At 39.3% G+C, this 16,959-nt stretch overlaps 1 protein-coding gene across 4 annotated transcripts in view; it reads right to left on the bottom strand.

Moving 5' to 3' along the window:
• The window catches only part of LOC119648866 (heparan sulfate 2-O-sulfotransferase pipe), a 236,842-nt gene that overhangs the window by 19,797 nt on the left and 200,086 nt on the right, over positions 1–16,959 (bottom strand). The window contains exons 4-6 of one of the 4 annotated variants that reach the window (XM_038050753.1): positions 12,369–12,931; positions 6,488–6,642; positions 6,129–6,397 (exon numbers count right to left, since the gene is read on the bottom strand). The exons of the other annotated variants lie outside the window; for them this stretch is intronic. Coding sequence (XP_037906681.1) covers positions 6,234–6,397; positions 6,488–6,642; positions 12,369–12,931 — 882 coding nt within the window. The 3' untranslated portion in view covers positions 6,129–6,233. Of the gene's footprint in view, positions 1–6,128; positions 6,398–6,487; positions 6,643–12,368; positions 12,932–16,959 lie in introns of those variants that run through there. 4 annotated transcript variants of the gene reach the window in all.

The following is a 16,959-nucleotide window of genomic DNA, read 5'->3' as shown; positions in this document are numbered from 1 at the left end:
GCGAATTGAACTTAATCTTCTATTGTTGTAGGTTTGCTGAATTGGGCGTTCTGTACACTAGCGATGAATTTACACAGGTTTAATCCTTATATTTGACAAATTTATGGCGTTCCAAGAAACGACTTCTCGAGCAATTATATATATACAGTACATAGAAAGGATAGATACATAACTTTATGTTTGTGGATGTACACAATTCTGACCGGACACGGACATTATAGAATACACGCCAAGTGGCCAGAACACAAGTTTCGAGCCTAGCTACTTCAGGCGTGATGTTTGATGTCTCCGTTTTCTAGAAATGCTGTGAACCTACAACTGCTAAACAAAATTTTCTACTCCTTTACTTGCCCTATTGAAGGGTTTCCAAACATTCTTCATATTGAATCCAGGTATGACCGAAAATAAACGCAGGCATTTTGACAGGCATTTATTTTTTTGAAGATTTTTGAATCGTTAACAAAGGTGGTTATATTCCCGAATACATTCAGAATCTGCTATCTTTGCGGTATATCTCGCCAAAACTGTATGGCCTAAAGAATTGGGAAATTCAACCCATTCGGCCTTTTACCTATCCAAGAATCCATAAGTATTACAAGTATTACAAGTTGCCGAGTGAACAGTTCCTACCTCATGCTTGTTTCTACAATAAGAATACTTTACTTTAGTCAACCCCCTCATAAGTAGCATGTTCACCGTTGAATAGTTAGAGTCACCGAAATTCACAATTCGAGATGGTATCAATCTTCACTTTAGGAGCTTAGAGTTAGAGCCAAAAATTTCTTCAACGAGCCACACGAGCTGGTATCTCTTTCAGTCAGAATGAACTGATTTTCATCAGTTGTGTATGGCAAAATCTTTCCTCACAGACTCACTACTCACCCTTCATATATTACTATTGGGGCAAGGGAACTCCAAATAGGAAATCAATGCTATCGGCGCCCAAGGACCATTGGGGGAATCCTCGTTGCATGGCGGAAATCAGAGGCCAAAAACAAGGTGGTCTACATTTACCATAGCGTTTCCATTACACTCTGAATGGTTTAGGACGCTTCTCAGAAGTAAAATATAGGTAACTGCTTATAGGTAGTGGCCATTCAGGCTGGAACAATGGAAATCCCAAAAATATGCCAGTGCGGTCGATGCGGCTACCCTTGCTAGAAATCTGCTCTGGGATGTGATGATTTTCGATCAATACTGGGCAGTAATCGCGCTAGATGGAAAAAATACGCCTGTGTCAGCCAATTGGAGATCAATTTTAAGCGTATAGGCTAAATTGGGCATTCCAGGTAGCTTAGCTCGGTTAATCAAGCAGTTTCTCCCGGAGGAACACTTATGGCACATGACAGATGCCCGGTTTCAGATTATTCACCTGGTTGTAGCTAAAAGTAGCAAAAATGAAAGCATTTGTATCATTAAATCATAGCTACAAATGGTTAAACTGGACCTGACGGACAGAAAGACAAAAGCGACCCTTATGACCAACAGCAGGAAAGATCAACACCCTCAACATCTGGATTGGTGATTAAGCCGTAGTGTCGAAATCGATGATTAGGTATCTGGAGCTGGTGATCGATACTAGGTTGAATTTGGATAAGAAAAATTCCTCGACCGCCTTGAACCAACCGATCACCTCTGTAAGCAGAGTACTTCCCAGGTCCCATTATCCAAAGTTACTAGGTGAGAGATGCGACCCAACAATTTAATCGACGCGATGCTGAAAGTAGCGGAGAACTAAACAGTGGTAAATACTGCAAGAGTCGTGATATCAAAGCAGCTAGATGCCGGAAAGAAAGGCAAATGGCTAATATAAATGCACTGGTCTAAACTTCATCCCCTTTGGCAAAGCAATACTAGACGGTGGTTCCACAGGCAAGACCTTATGCAAGACCGGAACGCCACAGTACTGTACAGTGTAAAAGCCAATGTAGTCATTCACAGCTGATTCGACTGGTATTCGACGTCCAGTCATGACAACAAATTCCTCTGCCACCACCGAGATTTGAACCGCGACCTTCCGCTACGGCAGCGCAGCGCTCTAACCACTTCAGCCATCCGGGCACGTCTGGCGGTTTGGAGAAGTTTCATGTCATGCTTATTGGTAGATTGCACTTTTCCTATGTGCCAAATTTTATGTACCAAATTTTACGTACCTTACCCTCAGTAACAAGGTTAGAGACCACCAAACTTATAATTCGTTCGTTCGTGGTATCTCACTGGCTGATAAAAAAAATTCAAAAGTAAATAGTCAGTCCGAAGCCTGACTGAGTAAGCCTGACCCTACTTGACTTAGGGGGCACTGGTACTGCGAACATTCTAAACCCCATACCCTTGGGAATTATATAAGTAATAGCATAATAGAAACCAACAAATCAAACAATCAAGTAGACCCCGTATCTCGCAAAACTGACCCATCAGGCGGAGACAAATCTTCACAACACTGAAAACTAGGTGACCACACCCAAGAACAGAGAAGTGCAGCCAAGGTCACAATTAGCCTACTACCGAGAACACAACCAACAAAAGTCCCCACTCGAAAAGCAGGTACGTCTGGCGTCATTATATCAGATGTCATAAAGGAGACAGGCCTCAGTGGCGCCGGTGATAAATGGTATCTACGCTACCTGAAGGAAGGACCAGAAGAGATCCTTAAGAAGGCTCAGGACAGACCGTAGCCTGCAGCATCGGAGCCAAGAAAGCGGGGAACAACGAAAATGTTCCCAAGAAACTTATACTCGAACCCAAGAGAAGGGAATTCTCGGACGGTTAGGCGTGCAGGCAGAAGCCGGGAGACCCGCCATTAGCTATAATAATGCGGTAAAGAGTATTCGACGGGCCATACTACCACAACTATTTCCCGAGCAAATACTCACTCGTGAGGAGCAGGAAGTAATTGAAGATCTCATCATCAAGAAGATGTGTGAGGGATGGGATAAGGACCTCGTGTTTACCGACATACGCTTTCGACCAGACCTTATGCTGTTAGACTACGCGGCGGAGGGCAGAACAGGCTGGCTTGGGACTAAAGTCCCTAAACCGCCAAGATGAAAGTGTCGACATGTGCTTGGGACGGTATACCCAAACCCCCAAACATGGTAACGGTCTACTTTCCAAAAGCCACAGCGTTTGGGATGGAGAAACTTCTACGTCTCCTCATTACTAAAAACACGAGGTTATGGAAAATTTTCAAAAGCACGGAGGAGGGAAAAGGCAAGCTGCTCACGATCAGGGTAGACGACCGACTCCTGGATGCAATACACGCGTTTATGGAGAATTTTCAGAAGCAAAGAGGAGGGCAAAGGCACACTCCTCACGATCAGGGTAGACGACCGATTCCTGGAGGCAACTAAACCTCGTAACTGCCTAATCAATTATAGATTTGATAGCATACCTGTACATGTCCACAAGGAGAAACTAAGTAAGGATACTTCGGAGGACACATCGGGTGGTAAGTCTATCCGAAGGAATGACGGAAGTCATAGAAGTTAAAAGAGCGGGATCAGGAATGAAAGTGGACCTGCTGTCCACAGAAGAAGAAAAGTCAGACTACCTTGATTTTAACCTTCGAAGGCTCAAATCGGACAGTGAAATGGAAGGAAGTGTCATGTCGAGGGAGGAGGGCAATCCTTCGACAAACAAGAACAGTTTCAATTTCTAATGGCGCTGATGGTCAGCACTAAAATAGCCCAGGTCAACTTCCACTATGCAAAAGCTGCAGCACTAAATAAATAAAGATAGGAACAGTAAGGCGCTACCACTTCTTTTCGGCTGCGATGTCGAAGCCAATCATGAAGTCTGGGGAAGCAGCGACATTAATCGAAGAGGCAAGTACCTTCTGGAATTCATCCTCAGTAATAAGATTGAAATACACAATGTAGGGAACACACCAACATTCGTGACCAGCATCAGGCAAGAGGTTCTAAATCCAGAGTCGTCGTTAACACATATGAGGCCAGTTGTCCCGCTAAGACAATCAAGGGACCTACCCTGGTGAAACACGGACCCAGCCACAATGAATATGGAGGTGCGAAAACTCTTCAACTGGTTGAAAATAAACCTGGAACTTGTAGAGTTACAAAAGAGCACTGACAACATGTAGCAAGGAAAGCAAAACGAAAGAGCTTCAGGGAAGTATTCAGACTATATAAAACTATGGCCAAGGACAAGAAACATTTACCGGAAATGAGGATGAGAGAATACATCTGCTTCTCAAAACTCATTTCTCGGGGCCCTACCCTGGGGGAGAAGTTTGGAGCCGTAAAATGCGAATGTAGAGCCTCACGCTGGACCCCATTTGTAACGATTGTTCCAGCTCCAAATTTTGTTTTTGGTTTGCCGGAACAATGTCACTTCCCAGATAGGTATACTTGAGTTCATCTTCTAATTTTATGTTGCACGCTTCTTTTCCTATGAAGCCAGAATTCCTTTGCTTCATTTCCAACTCACCAAGTTGAATTGTTTGCCCCATACTGCGTAGTATATCGCAAGTGCTGGCGTGTTTTGCTGGAGCTTAGGCTCCACGTCAAGTTGCAAATGCAAAATACCCAAATCTTAAGGTTTCTTACATTTCAACTGCCAAATTTTGGAATATACTTTAGGCAGAAAACCCGGTGAAGGAACTTTTACACCGCTGAATACCGCTATTAGAAATAACACTATAATCCACATACCGCCCAAACAATGATATTAGGATCACAAATGGAATACCCGGACCGATGAGATGACAATGAGTTCCTCCTAACACAACGCCTGCTATATACCGTAAGCATTAGTTGATGTCTCCTTTGGGCCTCATTGTAGAAAAACTTTTTGCGGACGTGAACCGTCCACGCTATTCTACACAACAGGAACCCTAGATGGTGAGTGAATTCAAAAGGGGGCCGTATTGGGAGTTAGAGTCATTGGCAAAACCACCTAAGTTAAACTGCTGTGGGAACTGAATAAGGATATTGCAACAGATTGTTGTAACAAGAAAGTTGATTACTGGGTGCGAGCATTCAATTCGATTTTGGAATTATTCCAGATGCAGCTCATTGATTAAATTAAAATAATTTTAAATTATTAAATTGACCTATACTGTACTTTTTTCCTCTCCATTTCCTCCGAAATCTCCATAGGAATGCATCCAAAAATGGCCAAGGTAAGACCCTATAAGTTGTACCTCATTGTCCCATGAAGCCTGAAGAAGAAAGAAGTTGAGAATGCGATCCTTTACAGATATCCCTCTCGCGCTTGAGTCTCGATTTATGAGTAGTTCGCTCTTCGCGGGTTTTTTTCGTTTTTTCGAGGTTCGTTTTTATTTTGTTTCACAATATTCTTCTTAAAATTGTCAGGTTCATTTCGGTACGTGCTGCAAATGCAACTTGTAGACCATATGTACAAAGCACATTTTCCAAAATTTGGCTCATATTAAATATCCAAAAGCAAATATCCTCTTCGATATTTTTAATTATAATAATGAGAGTGTGGCAGGGAGACCCGAACTTGCGCGCCATTATGAATTCGTCTCCACCGCTGCATACAATAGCCGCGGAAAATGGCTGACGGCCTGTCAGTAACAGGAGGAGACAGTTGATCACCTGTCAAGTCTGTTTACCTTACGTGTCAGGAAAAAAAATGGCGAACAACTTCCAGTGTAAAATGTAAAGGAAGTAGTTGCAAGATCATAAACAGTGGTTTGCCGTATTTCATTATGTGTTAAATGAAAAAGTGCCAAAAATAAATAATTACTGAATTTCCAAGCGTTGTGTATTGATGTGAAAGTTTCGGGTTTATTTAGAAATTAATAAGCAAAAGAGTCTAAAGAAGGGACATTTTTCCGTTTCAAATTCAGCTTCTCCCTTATAAAATGCCTCCTCGTTCTGACTACAATTCAATAACAGAAATAATTTGGCCAACATAACAGAAATAATCTCACTCATAACCTCTTCTGCATAAACCACATGCCATTATAAGTGCATACTTTGGAACAATTGTAGTCCTTCGTGGCTATTTCAGAGCAAATTTGCCCTTCTTTGTAAAATTTTATGCGCTATTTACATACTATCATAAAAATGCATACATCATCCCACATCCAATAAAGCAGATACAAAATAATCCAAGATAAAATCAATAATTTATTTAAAAAACATCATTTTATTCGCGCTCTGGTAACTATTTAAAATCACAATATGTCCTTTTCTCCGCTATTAAAGCCACTTGTCATTTTAATGATGCATTTTGTCAATAAACGCTCAATTTAACCTGATTGCCTCGTACTGACGATATAATCGTTGCATACAGAATTGATAAAATTCAATTTCGTTTGTCAAGTTCTTACGCAGAATATTTTTCACCTCCTCACTCACTGGTGGTTTGTACATATTTTTATTGATTTTATTCAAACTTTGTTCAGCCTCTGTGGATAGAATTTTATAGATAATTCCATTAGTTTAACAGAGATTTGATGAAACCGCAGAATGCAATCGATTGATAAAGCGACACTTACGGTAGTACACTACGCTGGCCCGGCGGAAAAATTTCGGAATATACTTCTCTAGGACAGCCAATGTTATGTTGGTTTCCTCCCAGGATCCGACCACAGCGTATTCCTTTTCAACGGTTCGCTTGGCAATTTGCATTGCTTTCGCGGAATTGAATGGTCTAAAAATGAATTTGGAATAATTGCGAGAAACTTCAAAAAAAAAAATTTGGTCAGAGGTCCTTGCAAATCGCGTATATTGAAGATAAACTTACAAATGTCACATTTATTTTTTAGTGGCTTTTATAATAAAAGAAGAAGAGCTTCTTCCAAGCCGCTCCAAAACCAGATAAAAGAGTAAATATTAGCTAAGGTGTTTCATCCTTTCAATTTCGTCACACATTCCTATATACCCAAATTTCCTAAAATAAACTGACAGTTGGCATAACAAAAATTGTACTTAAAAAACCTTTGCAACTTTGGACCTATTATGGCATGCAAGTAGAAACTCAACTTTTTGGTCAAATTTAACTCCATTGAAAAGACATCCTTGCATCACCATCTTTTGCTAATCATCGACAATGACAGATGCACTCGTAATAAAAACTTGGTGGTTTCGAAATGGTAAAATAGTCAATGAAATATTTTTGCATTCTTCAATTTTTATGAAACGCCGATTTTTCTAAAATGATGAAATTCGCCCTCAATAGAATACGGACCAAGGGGTGAAATTAACATAGCAGTTCCGCCAAAAGCACCTCATTAAACGTATTCCACATGAAGAGTCTCTGAGAGAGGTTAAACAGCTGTCCAATAAGCCGTGGCAGTAGTTCGAGATATGTGGTGTTGAAGAGAAAACACGTTAAGAACAATAAGATAACCAAGATTGTGTACCTAGGGATACCTAGGGAAGTCTCCCCTGAAAAATAGAAAATCAGTAAACTTCCTCTGAGGAGACTCAATGGCATGACAATCGCAATAAGGCTAAAAGCACCATACTATTGGAGCATTTTGGAGAAAATTGCATACGAAGGAAACTATTCAGAATGTCTGGTAAATGAATATTATTAAATTAATAATAGCAGCAAACAATGAAGCTAGACATTCTGGAAGTAACGCTTGCTTTCAAATGTAAGACCTACCTTGCGGGAGGACATAATTGATGGAGATTGTCAGATAGCGAAAATAGAGATTTCAGGAAAAAGCAAGGAAACAGGCAAATAGTTCCGAACCATCTGCATCGGAAAGGCAGTAAACAACAAGTCGGGAAACCGGAAGCTGGACGCTTCAGGTACGAAAGGTTTTGTGTATTTCTTAGTACGTAGCAGGTGATATATGCATATATCATGTGAGAATATCCACTTTCGGATGATATTGACATTCATAGTCTTGAATTTGCGAAGAAGCCACAACTTTGACGTATTATAACTTTGTTAGTAATAGTACGATTTCCACCAAACTTGGTAAGATCATGCTCTATATTATACTCTATACTGTTGTGAAATTTCGTCGTGCTAGCATGAACTTAAGGGGGGTTTTGCAGTCAATTACTAAAAATTCTAGTAATATACTATTATTAACTTTATTTGTACAGATATTACTATGGAAGGTATTTCGGAGCCCAGGCACCATATAGTGGCAGCTTCCTGATTTTTTTCAGATTTTTCGGTTGGGTAGTTTCTGAGAATGGCCCCCTTAAAGGAATGATCACTTTCAACCCCTCGCACTCCCCACCTTTCTAACAAATGTCGAAACGAAGGCCAGCTTCGAAAAGTACTAACCGAGACCTTTAATTTGATACCCCACATGATTATATTTGATGAAAAAAAAATTTACACCCCCCTTTTGCATGTATGGGGACCCCCCCCTTAAATTCGTCGTAAAAGGATGTAACTCACTGTATGCGTGAGCGTTCACAGTTCCCACCTCTCCACCAAATTTAGTGTCAATCGCTACAACCATCTCCGAGAAAAATGCGTGTGACGGACAGACAGACAGACAGACAGACAGACAGACAGACAGACGGACAGACAGACAGACAGACAGACAGACAGACAGACAGACAGTAAACCGATTTTAATAAGGTTTTGTGTTTACACAAAACCTTAAAAAAGGAAGGTCATCAACGAAAAACGAGAATAGGAATGGACCAAGCATGGAACCCTTGGGGACTCCAGATCAAGGAAAAACGCAGTTGAGACACAATTGTTGAAAGAGAACTCAATCGCTCTGCTACTTCAATCAGAAGAACACAGTGGAAAACTATACGGGTATGAACAACGGAGTCAAAACTTTTAAGGAAATCTGTGTAAATTTTACGTACTCTTGCCTTTTGTTCAATGACATCAGTTTCCGTATTCCTTAACAACCCGTATTAGGTAATTTGTATTCACTTAATTTGACCCAAACCTGGTTGCATACAACTGAAATACAAAAATATAGCCGAAATTTCTCCTGACCACACATAGACAGGGTTTCGCAGACTTTTGTGTGCTTCTTCTGTGTGTTTTGAACAGATTCCTAATGTAATAAGTCCTGACTTTTATAGCCATCAGCATTTAACAATTAATTAAAAAAGTTAAAAACGTAACCCTCAGTTGATACACTCAACAGCCAGATAAGTACTCTGGGAAACACTGTGTATATGTGCCCGAATCGGCTTCCTCTTGATCGGACAAAATTCAACTACATTTTCCACATCTCCTCGCCAAACTGAATCTGATCAGATTCAAATGATCCAATTAGTTCCACAACAATAACTTCTTTCCAACAAACCTTCAGAGTAACAACCTAAACTACGCGTTTTTCAACAGATTCTTTAAGAAAAATCTAGCCAGCATCAATGAGGACATGTGCTTTTGAAAGCTCTATCTTAAATTACAAATAAAACCAACAAGCCCCAAGATCAGGGTATCCAGGAAAGGAAATGATCGCTGCACTTTCCACCTTTCAATCAGATGTCAAAACTAAGACCGGAATCGGAAAGTACTAATCGAGACGTTTCATTTGGTATCCCACATGACTATATTTGGTGAAAAAAATGTACACCCCCTTTTGCACGTATGGGGACCACCCTTAAATTTGGGCTAGAATAATGTAACTCACTATATGCGTGGGCGTTCGCAGGTGAGCCTTTCCACCAAATTTTGATGCCCATCGTTATAACCGTTCCCGAGAGAAATGCGCGTGACAGACAGACAGTTTCAATAAGGGGGTATCTACCAAACTATGACAAAACTTAATAGAGCTTTTAAATGCGAGAAAACTGGAGAAAACTGAAAAGAGATCTGAGCCAACTAGGTTTTAAGATCATTGTCCCATGCACCCGAGCATGGCAGGGTTAAATTTCTGAAAACTTCGTGGTCTACAAATCTGACTTTCAATTAAAAATAATAAGACACGCACTTCCAACTAAGAGCATTATAGTTCAGTTGGGGGCTCCCATTAGTTGGCGAACAGGGGAGAAAAGAGGAAGCTTTAGGAAGAGGGTAACGAATCTAAAATGAAGCAGTTAAAAAGGAATTAAAAGTCTTCAAGGAATTAAATTCATGATTCCGTAGCCTGCATAACGACGAAATCTATGAGCGATACCATGACCTTGGTAATGGATAAAATCCGGCTCAACCGGTTACGGTGAGTGGGTCACCTAATCCGTCTGGATGTGAATGATCCAACCCAGAAAGTCTATAAGGACAATATCTATGGTAATAAAAGAAGACAAGGCAGACCCTGCCTGAGATGGAACGATGGCAGAGGTAAGCACACCAGACAGTTTCAGGGATATCGAATCCGGGGTGTCTGGGGTTCCTTACTAAGGCACCGCTAGATCGGTTATCGGATATCGGTTGTTGCGCCGTTGATGGTGAAGAAGGAATTAAATAAAAAATTCATATACAACCTCTATATACATACGAATAAGGAGAATTCCGTTATTATTACGGAAAAGAAGGTATACAGTTGGCTGACAGAAGAAAATCATAATTGACAACTTTTTGAAATTCTAAGAAATCTATTACCAGATTTCAATGAGAGGGTTGAGGAGGGTAGTAAGACTAGCATTATAAAATTCAGAGTAAAACAATGAGAACCACGAATTCTTCACAAAAAATATCTGAATATTGATTGGGAAATTGACACACTTTCTGGGAACATGAAACGAACACTCAGTAAGCAATGGGAAAGAAGTGTGCAACATGTTAGAAAACTGTGGGGAACATTTGGTAATGATCTGCTCCCACTGAAGGCTCTCCTCTCCATAGTTAAGTAAAATACACTTTACTATATGATCTTGCGAATGTCAGCAAGTCTTTGTGGATATGGAGAGAAGAGGTAAGGAAATAGATAAAATTGGCAAATGTCTGCATAAATGAAAAGTTCTCCACTTTAAGGGAACATTTTTCACAAACAGGTGACGTGCGCTAATGAGGAAGCAACTCTCCCCTTAATTTGTTTCTAGAGCATCTTGAAATGCGATTTGAGGAGGAAAATTACCCGTCCATGAGATGAACACGAAGACGAACTGAAACGATTAAACTCGGTGTATAAGAGAACAAAGTTCACATGGAGATAGAAAAAGACATGAAGGTTCTGAAGATTTAACGTGAGTACCTGCCGTGTGTGCATAATATCATCGTTCTCTTCGACATGGCTTGACTTGACGGCTACAATCAGAGCCTCGTCGTGACTATCACAGCGATACTGATTTACACTGAGTGCAGTGTAACCCCTTTTCCCCAATTAAAGGATACGATCTTTGGTTGTAAAGTGCAACTCCTCGTATAGAGCCTACTTAATGGTTTGCCCCCAATATGGGCGTAACTACAACCCGCAAATAATTGGACAAGAGGCACATGGTCCTGAAATTTTGCAGGAGGGTCGTCAGACTGCAGAACTTAGTACTCCTAAATCATTAGAACTTAGGACTCCTCAATCCTTAAACAAAATATTTTCAGTTCTAGCCAAGCTTTGGCCCAAAATATGGGCGGATTTAAGCTCAATATAATTCGCTGTCATGTCATAAAGGAGGACTTCGGACTTCTCAATCCTCAAACAAAATAAGAGTTTTTATCCTCCAACGGTTAAATTTAAAACTTCTGCATTGAGTTTATATTGAACCGGAAGAAGAAGCGGATGGAAAGAAAGCCCCTACGACAAGAACGAAATACCGAAACTTAAGGGATGGCTATCGCCCTCTGAATCCCAACCCACGAACTCAAGAGTTTTTGGTAGAACAGGAATGGAATTGGCTTCCAACTGTGACACAAGCCAATTAAAAGCAAGTTAGGCTTAGTAAAGGACAGAAAAGATTTCCGGAAAAACAGTGGATTAGACGAACACGTAAGGGAAGCAAAGCCACCAAAAGAGGGAGGGAAGAAACTCAATTCATGCAGATGTCAACACTTCAGTTTTTGCTGATTCAATATTTTTTCCTATCTGTATCTTTCTCCTTATATACAAGCGGAGTGCTATTACTTTGTGAGTATATCTTAAAAGTTTTGGAGTCAGTTTTTTCAGCATACAAACAGGAATGACCTACATAGGTAATCCAAAGTGGAGGGAGAATTAAATGCTTAAATGCTTTTTATTCAACCAACTTTAAAGCCTAGTTTTTACTTGCATACATATTAGTTAAGCCTCATCTTAGCAACTGTTTTCATAGCAAAAACCTTTTTGTATCATCTATCTATTGACATCTGAATTTTATACAGAGAAGTTATCTTAAAAAACCGGAGTGTCTGACCATTTTTCGTTTCGTTTTTTTTAATTTACCGATAAAGTTATGATTAAACTACATAATGCAGTGAAAAGAAAAAAAGGGATTACACCTCCCACATATTTTACAGTCACTATATTTCATCTACAAACCAGACGATATGCAATTGACCTCCAACCATTCTGCACTACTTACAGACAAATGGATTTATCTTGTCCACAAAAGAAGAGCGTCTGCCGTCTATGATCGCCCACGCCTTCCTTGACTACATTCTGACTAAACTGGCATTCCTTGTCGCCATTCTTAATACAACTTTCAAAATCCTTCCTTAACCAAGCTGGTTTCGGCAATGGTAACTTATCATTAATCATTTTCCTCTCAACAAAATACCACGGGGCTCGAATATAGTAGAACCAACTAATGATCCTTTCAACAGGATCACGCACCAAATTAATATAAATCGGTCTAGGAACATCAAAGTGTGTAAAATTAACAAATGCCACATGTTTTGAGTATGCAGCTGGCTCTTCAATATCTGCTACTTCCTCAGCCAAATCCTGTTGTTCGTCTTCCGTTAGAAGTATGGTTTCCACACTATTGGCTGGATCTCTTCCAACTGAATAACCATTCACTTTTCCGAGATTTTTCATTAGAGCCATCAATTTTTGGCTACCAACTTTTGGTACACGATTAAAAAATATCAAATCCATCTCAGCCCGTTTGGTATTATTTAATTCATCAGGTGAGTAACGTCGTATCTGAAGGGGATGTCGGAATTCCGTTTTGAAAATTTGGAAAGTTAAGTGGATTAAGGTAATTTTGTAAAAAGGATGTTGCACTTTTGCTGCCAAACTTGCAATGCTACTACTACATTTCTATCAAAGTTAGTCTACAATTGAAGGAAAGATAGTAAAGGTGCAAGTTGGATAGCAACCGTTATTATACCGGGTTTGGTTTCTACTAGACACAAATAATAATTGTTAGGGTATATCACCCGTCATAGTTAACAAAATAAAAAAATAAACGGTCCACTAAGGGCTGAAGCGTTGTTAAGGATGATAGATTACACTAAGTATAATAGTGACGTTTTGTGACCCTGGCCTGCTTACTAACAAAAAATTGGGGTTTTACAACGGAGAGGGCCAATTCTGTTCACGGCGAAAAGGGGTTATTTCTAGATAAATCATGACAGTAGCAAAAGAATGACAGATTTTTCCGCGATCCCTTTCAGCTAATTAGTCACTGCTACATACTCGTAGAGATCGTTGTAGCAATTTATTGAATCTCTGATGCTATGGTGGTATATATGCTTTTGAGAGACGGCTCAGCGATTTTGATTTAACAAGCACTATCTACTGAAAGTGGGCAGTAAAAACATCGCATCACGTCTCAGTTCTATAAAATGTTAGGGGACAAATTCATTACGGCGTAAGATTTCAATGCGAAGCTTACTCACCGGGGCTCAAGATTAGCTTTTCCGAAAGTTAACGAAATATGTACATATATTAATCTTAGACAGTAAACTTGACCGCATATCGGCAGACCAACCTAGTTACTAACCACTTGACATCAACGAAAGACCGGATCTAATCGACTTTGGAGTTTCAAAAGGAGTACTATATCATTGTACATTAAGAAACAATCTACGAGCTAGGTGTAATCTGTTGGTGTTTCTAGCGATTAAATTATTTGAAATAATTATAATTATTATATAAATATGACTTGCCTTTTTTATTCGTTAGTAATATTTATAACGTTTACAAATACCGATATTTCGGGAACCACCTTAATAATTTCAAATAGTCTACAAACTTTTCCCACACCATCCTCCTATAACCACCACGGTACAAAATAAGCCACAGTACAACACTCCATAAAAAAGATTAACAGAAAAGTCCATAAATTGGAGAACAACTTGAACTTCCCAAATATCGCATCAACACTAACTGACTAATTTGCAAACATCCTTGAAGGAAGTTAAAAAATCATAAAAAGGTTTCAGGCTATGATTTAGTCACTTCTTTCAAGTTCATTGAGAACCATGATCTCGAATTATATTCCTAGATGTGGTGCAAGCCCTCCGTAAGCTTTGGAACCCGGAGCTTATTAATGCAATCAAACCCCTACCCCCTCATTTGTTACCACAAACTGTTCCAGGTCAAATACAAGAATGTTCTCACTGAATAACATATGATCAGAAGAGGAGTGCTCCAGGGATTCTCCTCATGACTCTCACTCAACTGTAAGTCATTCATCTACAAATCGGTGTTTAAACCCATAGAATATATAGGTTTCAATTTTTGGACTCTGTCAAACTATTCACCGTTAATCTGTTACAGCAGTCACAAACCAAAATTCTGAAATATATCTCCAATGCTCTCTAGTATTTTTGTAATGTTTACTCTTAATATTTGCAATTTAGAGCAATAATCCCTTAGCCAGACTGAAAAGCCACCCCTACCTACTAGCCAAAAGGCTTGGCTGAAAAGGGTTAGCCCCTAGACTTAAAAGAGGTGTCTGTGCAAACCAAAAAAGGACAAACTCTATTTTTCTCTTTAAATAACTAAATTTACATTGATCAAGGCCTACATTTTTTTCCAAATAATAATAAATATTTGAATTTATAATAATAAATATTAGGGCAGTAGATTACGTATGTTATTATAAGTTTTAAGAATTGAAATCCATTTAAAATCTCCTAGGTATAAAGCACATTACTGAAGAAGACAAATCATGATTCTCAACAGTGGAGTAATCTAACACGTAGATAGTCTTAAGTTAGGTTAATAATTTTAGTGAGACAGAAACTATTCTGAAAGGGACCCTACCCTTCAGAGCCTAATCTATTCTTTTCTAAGAGATTTGGCTGAATATATCTTCATCTTCATACTTCTAAACGCCCGCACCTCCTCAAATCAAGCACCGTGCAGCTCATTGTACATTGAATCTTCCCATCTCTTTTGGGGCTTTCCAGGTCGACCACCAATACTTGTAGTTATATACAGGGTCGGCCATTTAATGTAGGCCCACCTGGCAACCCTGTAACTTTTGGCAGGAATGTCAGATTGACTAATGACTTACCGAGTTGAAGCGTCAATCCAAGACAATTTATAGCATGCAGCAGTACGCTCCAAAAGGACGCGCTGAAATAATTCAGCTTTACATTCAAAATAAGCTCTCAATTGTGTTAACTCAACATGCATTTCATAAAAAAATAAAGTGAAAAGTGTTCCATCTAAAAGCACTTTGCAGCGTTTATACGCAAAATTTATTAACCACGGTAGTCCCAGCAATACCACTCATGCATCCAGACAACGCACAAGACGTTCCGATGAAAATATTGAAGCCTTACGAGCCGGTATTGAAGAGACTCTGAAAACATCGAGCTATCGCCGTCGCATAATTCGTATCGATTTAAAAATGCTTCCGTCCAAAATTTAATTGGCACAAAAATTAAACCCAGCTGATTATCCGAAACGCCTTAATTATGCCAAATGGGCCGTCGAAATTGTTCGCAATAACCAGACTTTTGGAGAAAAATCATCATGTCAGACGAGGCCTATTCTCAGTTAAATGGAGGCGTAAATACGCAAAACTGTCGCTTCTACGCTACCAGAAATCCTCAATTAATTGAAGAACAACCTCTCGTCAATCAAAAAGTGGCTGTGTGGTGCGGTGTTTGTGCGGAAAAGGTCATCGGACTGTTCTTTTTCGAAAATGACGAAGGAGCTTCTGTTACATCAATGGCGAGCGTTACCGGGCCATGATTCGTGATTTCATCGAAGAAAATGACATGGAAGGCTTTTGCTTTCAGCAGGACGAAGCAACTTGCCACACTTCATGCATTGTTCCGCGGAAGGTTGATATCAAAAAATGGTGATTTTCCATGGCCACCAGACTTTTTCCTGTGGGGGTATCTCAAATCCAAGGTATACATCAATAATCCAAGGACTCTAACTCAACTAAAAAACAACATTCGACGCGAAATAGCCAGCATATCGGCCGAAACCTTGGCCAAAACTATGGAAAACTCTAAAAAAAGAGCACATTTGGCCATAAAGGCCAAGGGCAAACATTTGAAAGATATCATTTTCAAAAAATAGCTGGAACAAATCTTCTTGAACTAAAATAAATGATTTTTAATATGAACAGCAAAAAAATGTTTTTTTTTAATGTTTTTTTCCAGAAACAAATGGGCCCACATTAAATGGCCTACCCTGTACTACATGGATACTGTAGTTGTATCTTATTCGCCATCCGCCGACGACCTTCAAAGGTCCGAGGATTTTTCTGAGGACGATACATTTGAATTTTTACTTTTTGACCCAGTTCATTGTCCACGTTGTCATACACAATTGAAACCCTAGACAACGGATCATTCTCAACCTATTCAGAAACTCTGAAATGGATGATATTATCAATTTCATGAAAACTGTATACGCTTTGATCGAAAATTGTCAAAAAAATTACACAATTTGGATACCGTGACCTCGATACTTTTGATATCTTATATCTTTGTATTTCATATGTAGGTATATTTTGGTGATTAACATTTATATTTGTATGTACCTTACAGATTACAGTGTGTATGAATTTCAGATATCAAACTGCTATATGAAGCAGTAACTTCACACAAAAAAAAACAATAACCACTAGAAAGATAATAGAATTGAAGGTAGAATTTCTACAAAACTTTATTACTCGGTATTTTTTATTTATTTTGCATTAACTCAAAAGCAAAAAAAAATGAAAATAAAATTCTGCATGTTACCCATCTTCGATCGAA

The sequence above is a fragment of the Hermetia illucens genome, chromosome 2, assembly GCF_905115235.1.
Source record: "Hermetia illucens chromosome 2, iHerIll2.2.curated.20191125, whole genome shotgun sequence".
NCBI lineage: Eukaryota > Metazoa > Arthropoda > Insecta > Diptera > Stratiomyidae > Hermetia > Hermetia illucens.
Note: the sequence above shows the minus strand (reverse complement) of the source record. Positions and strands in the feature narration are given on the sequence as shown.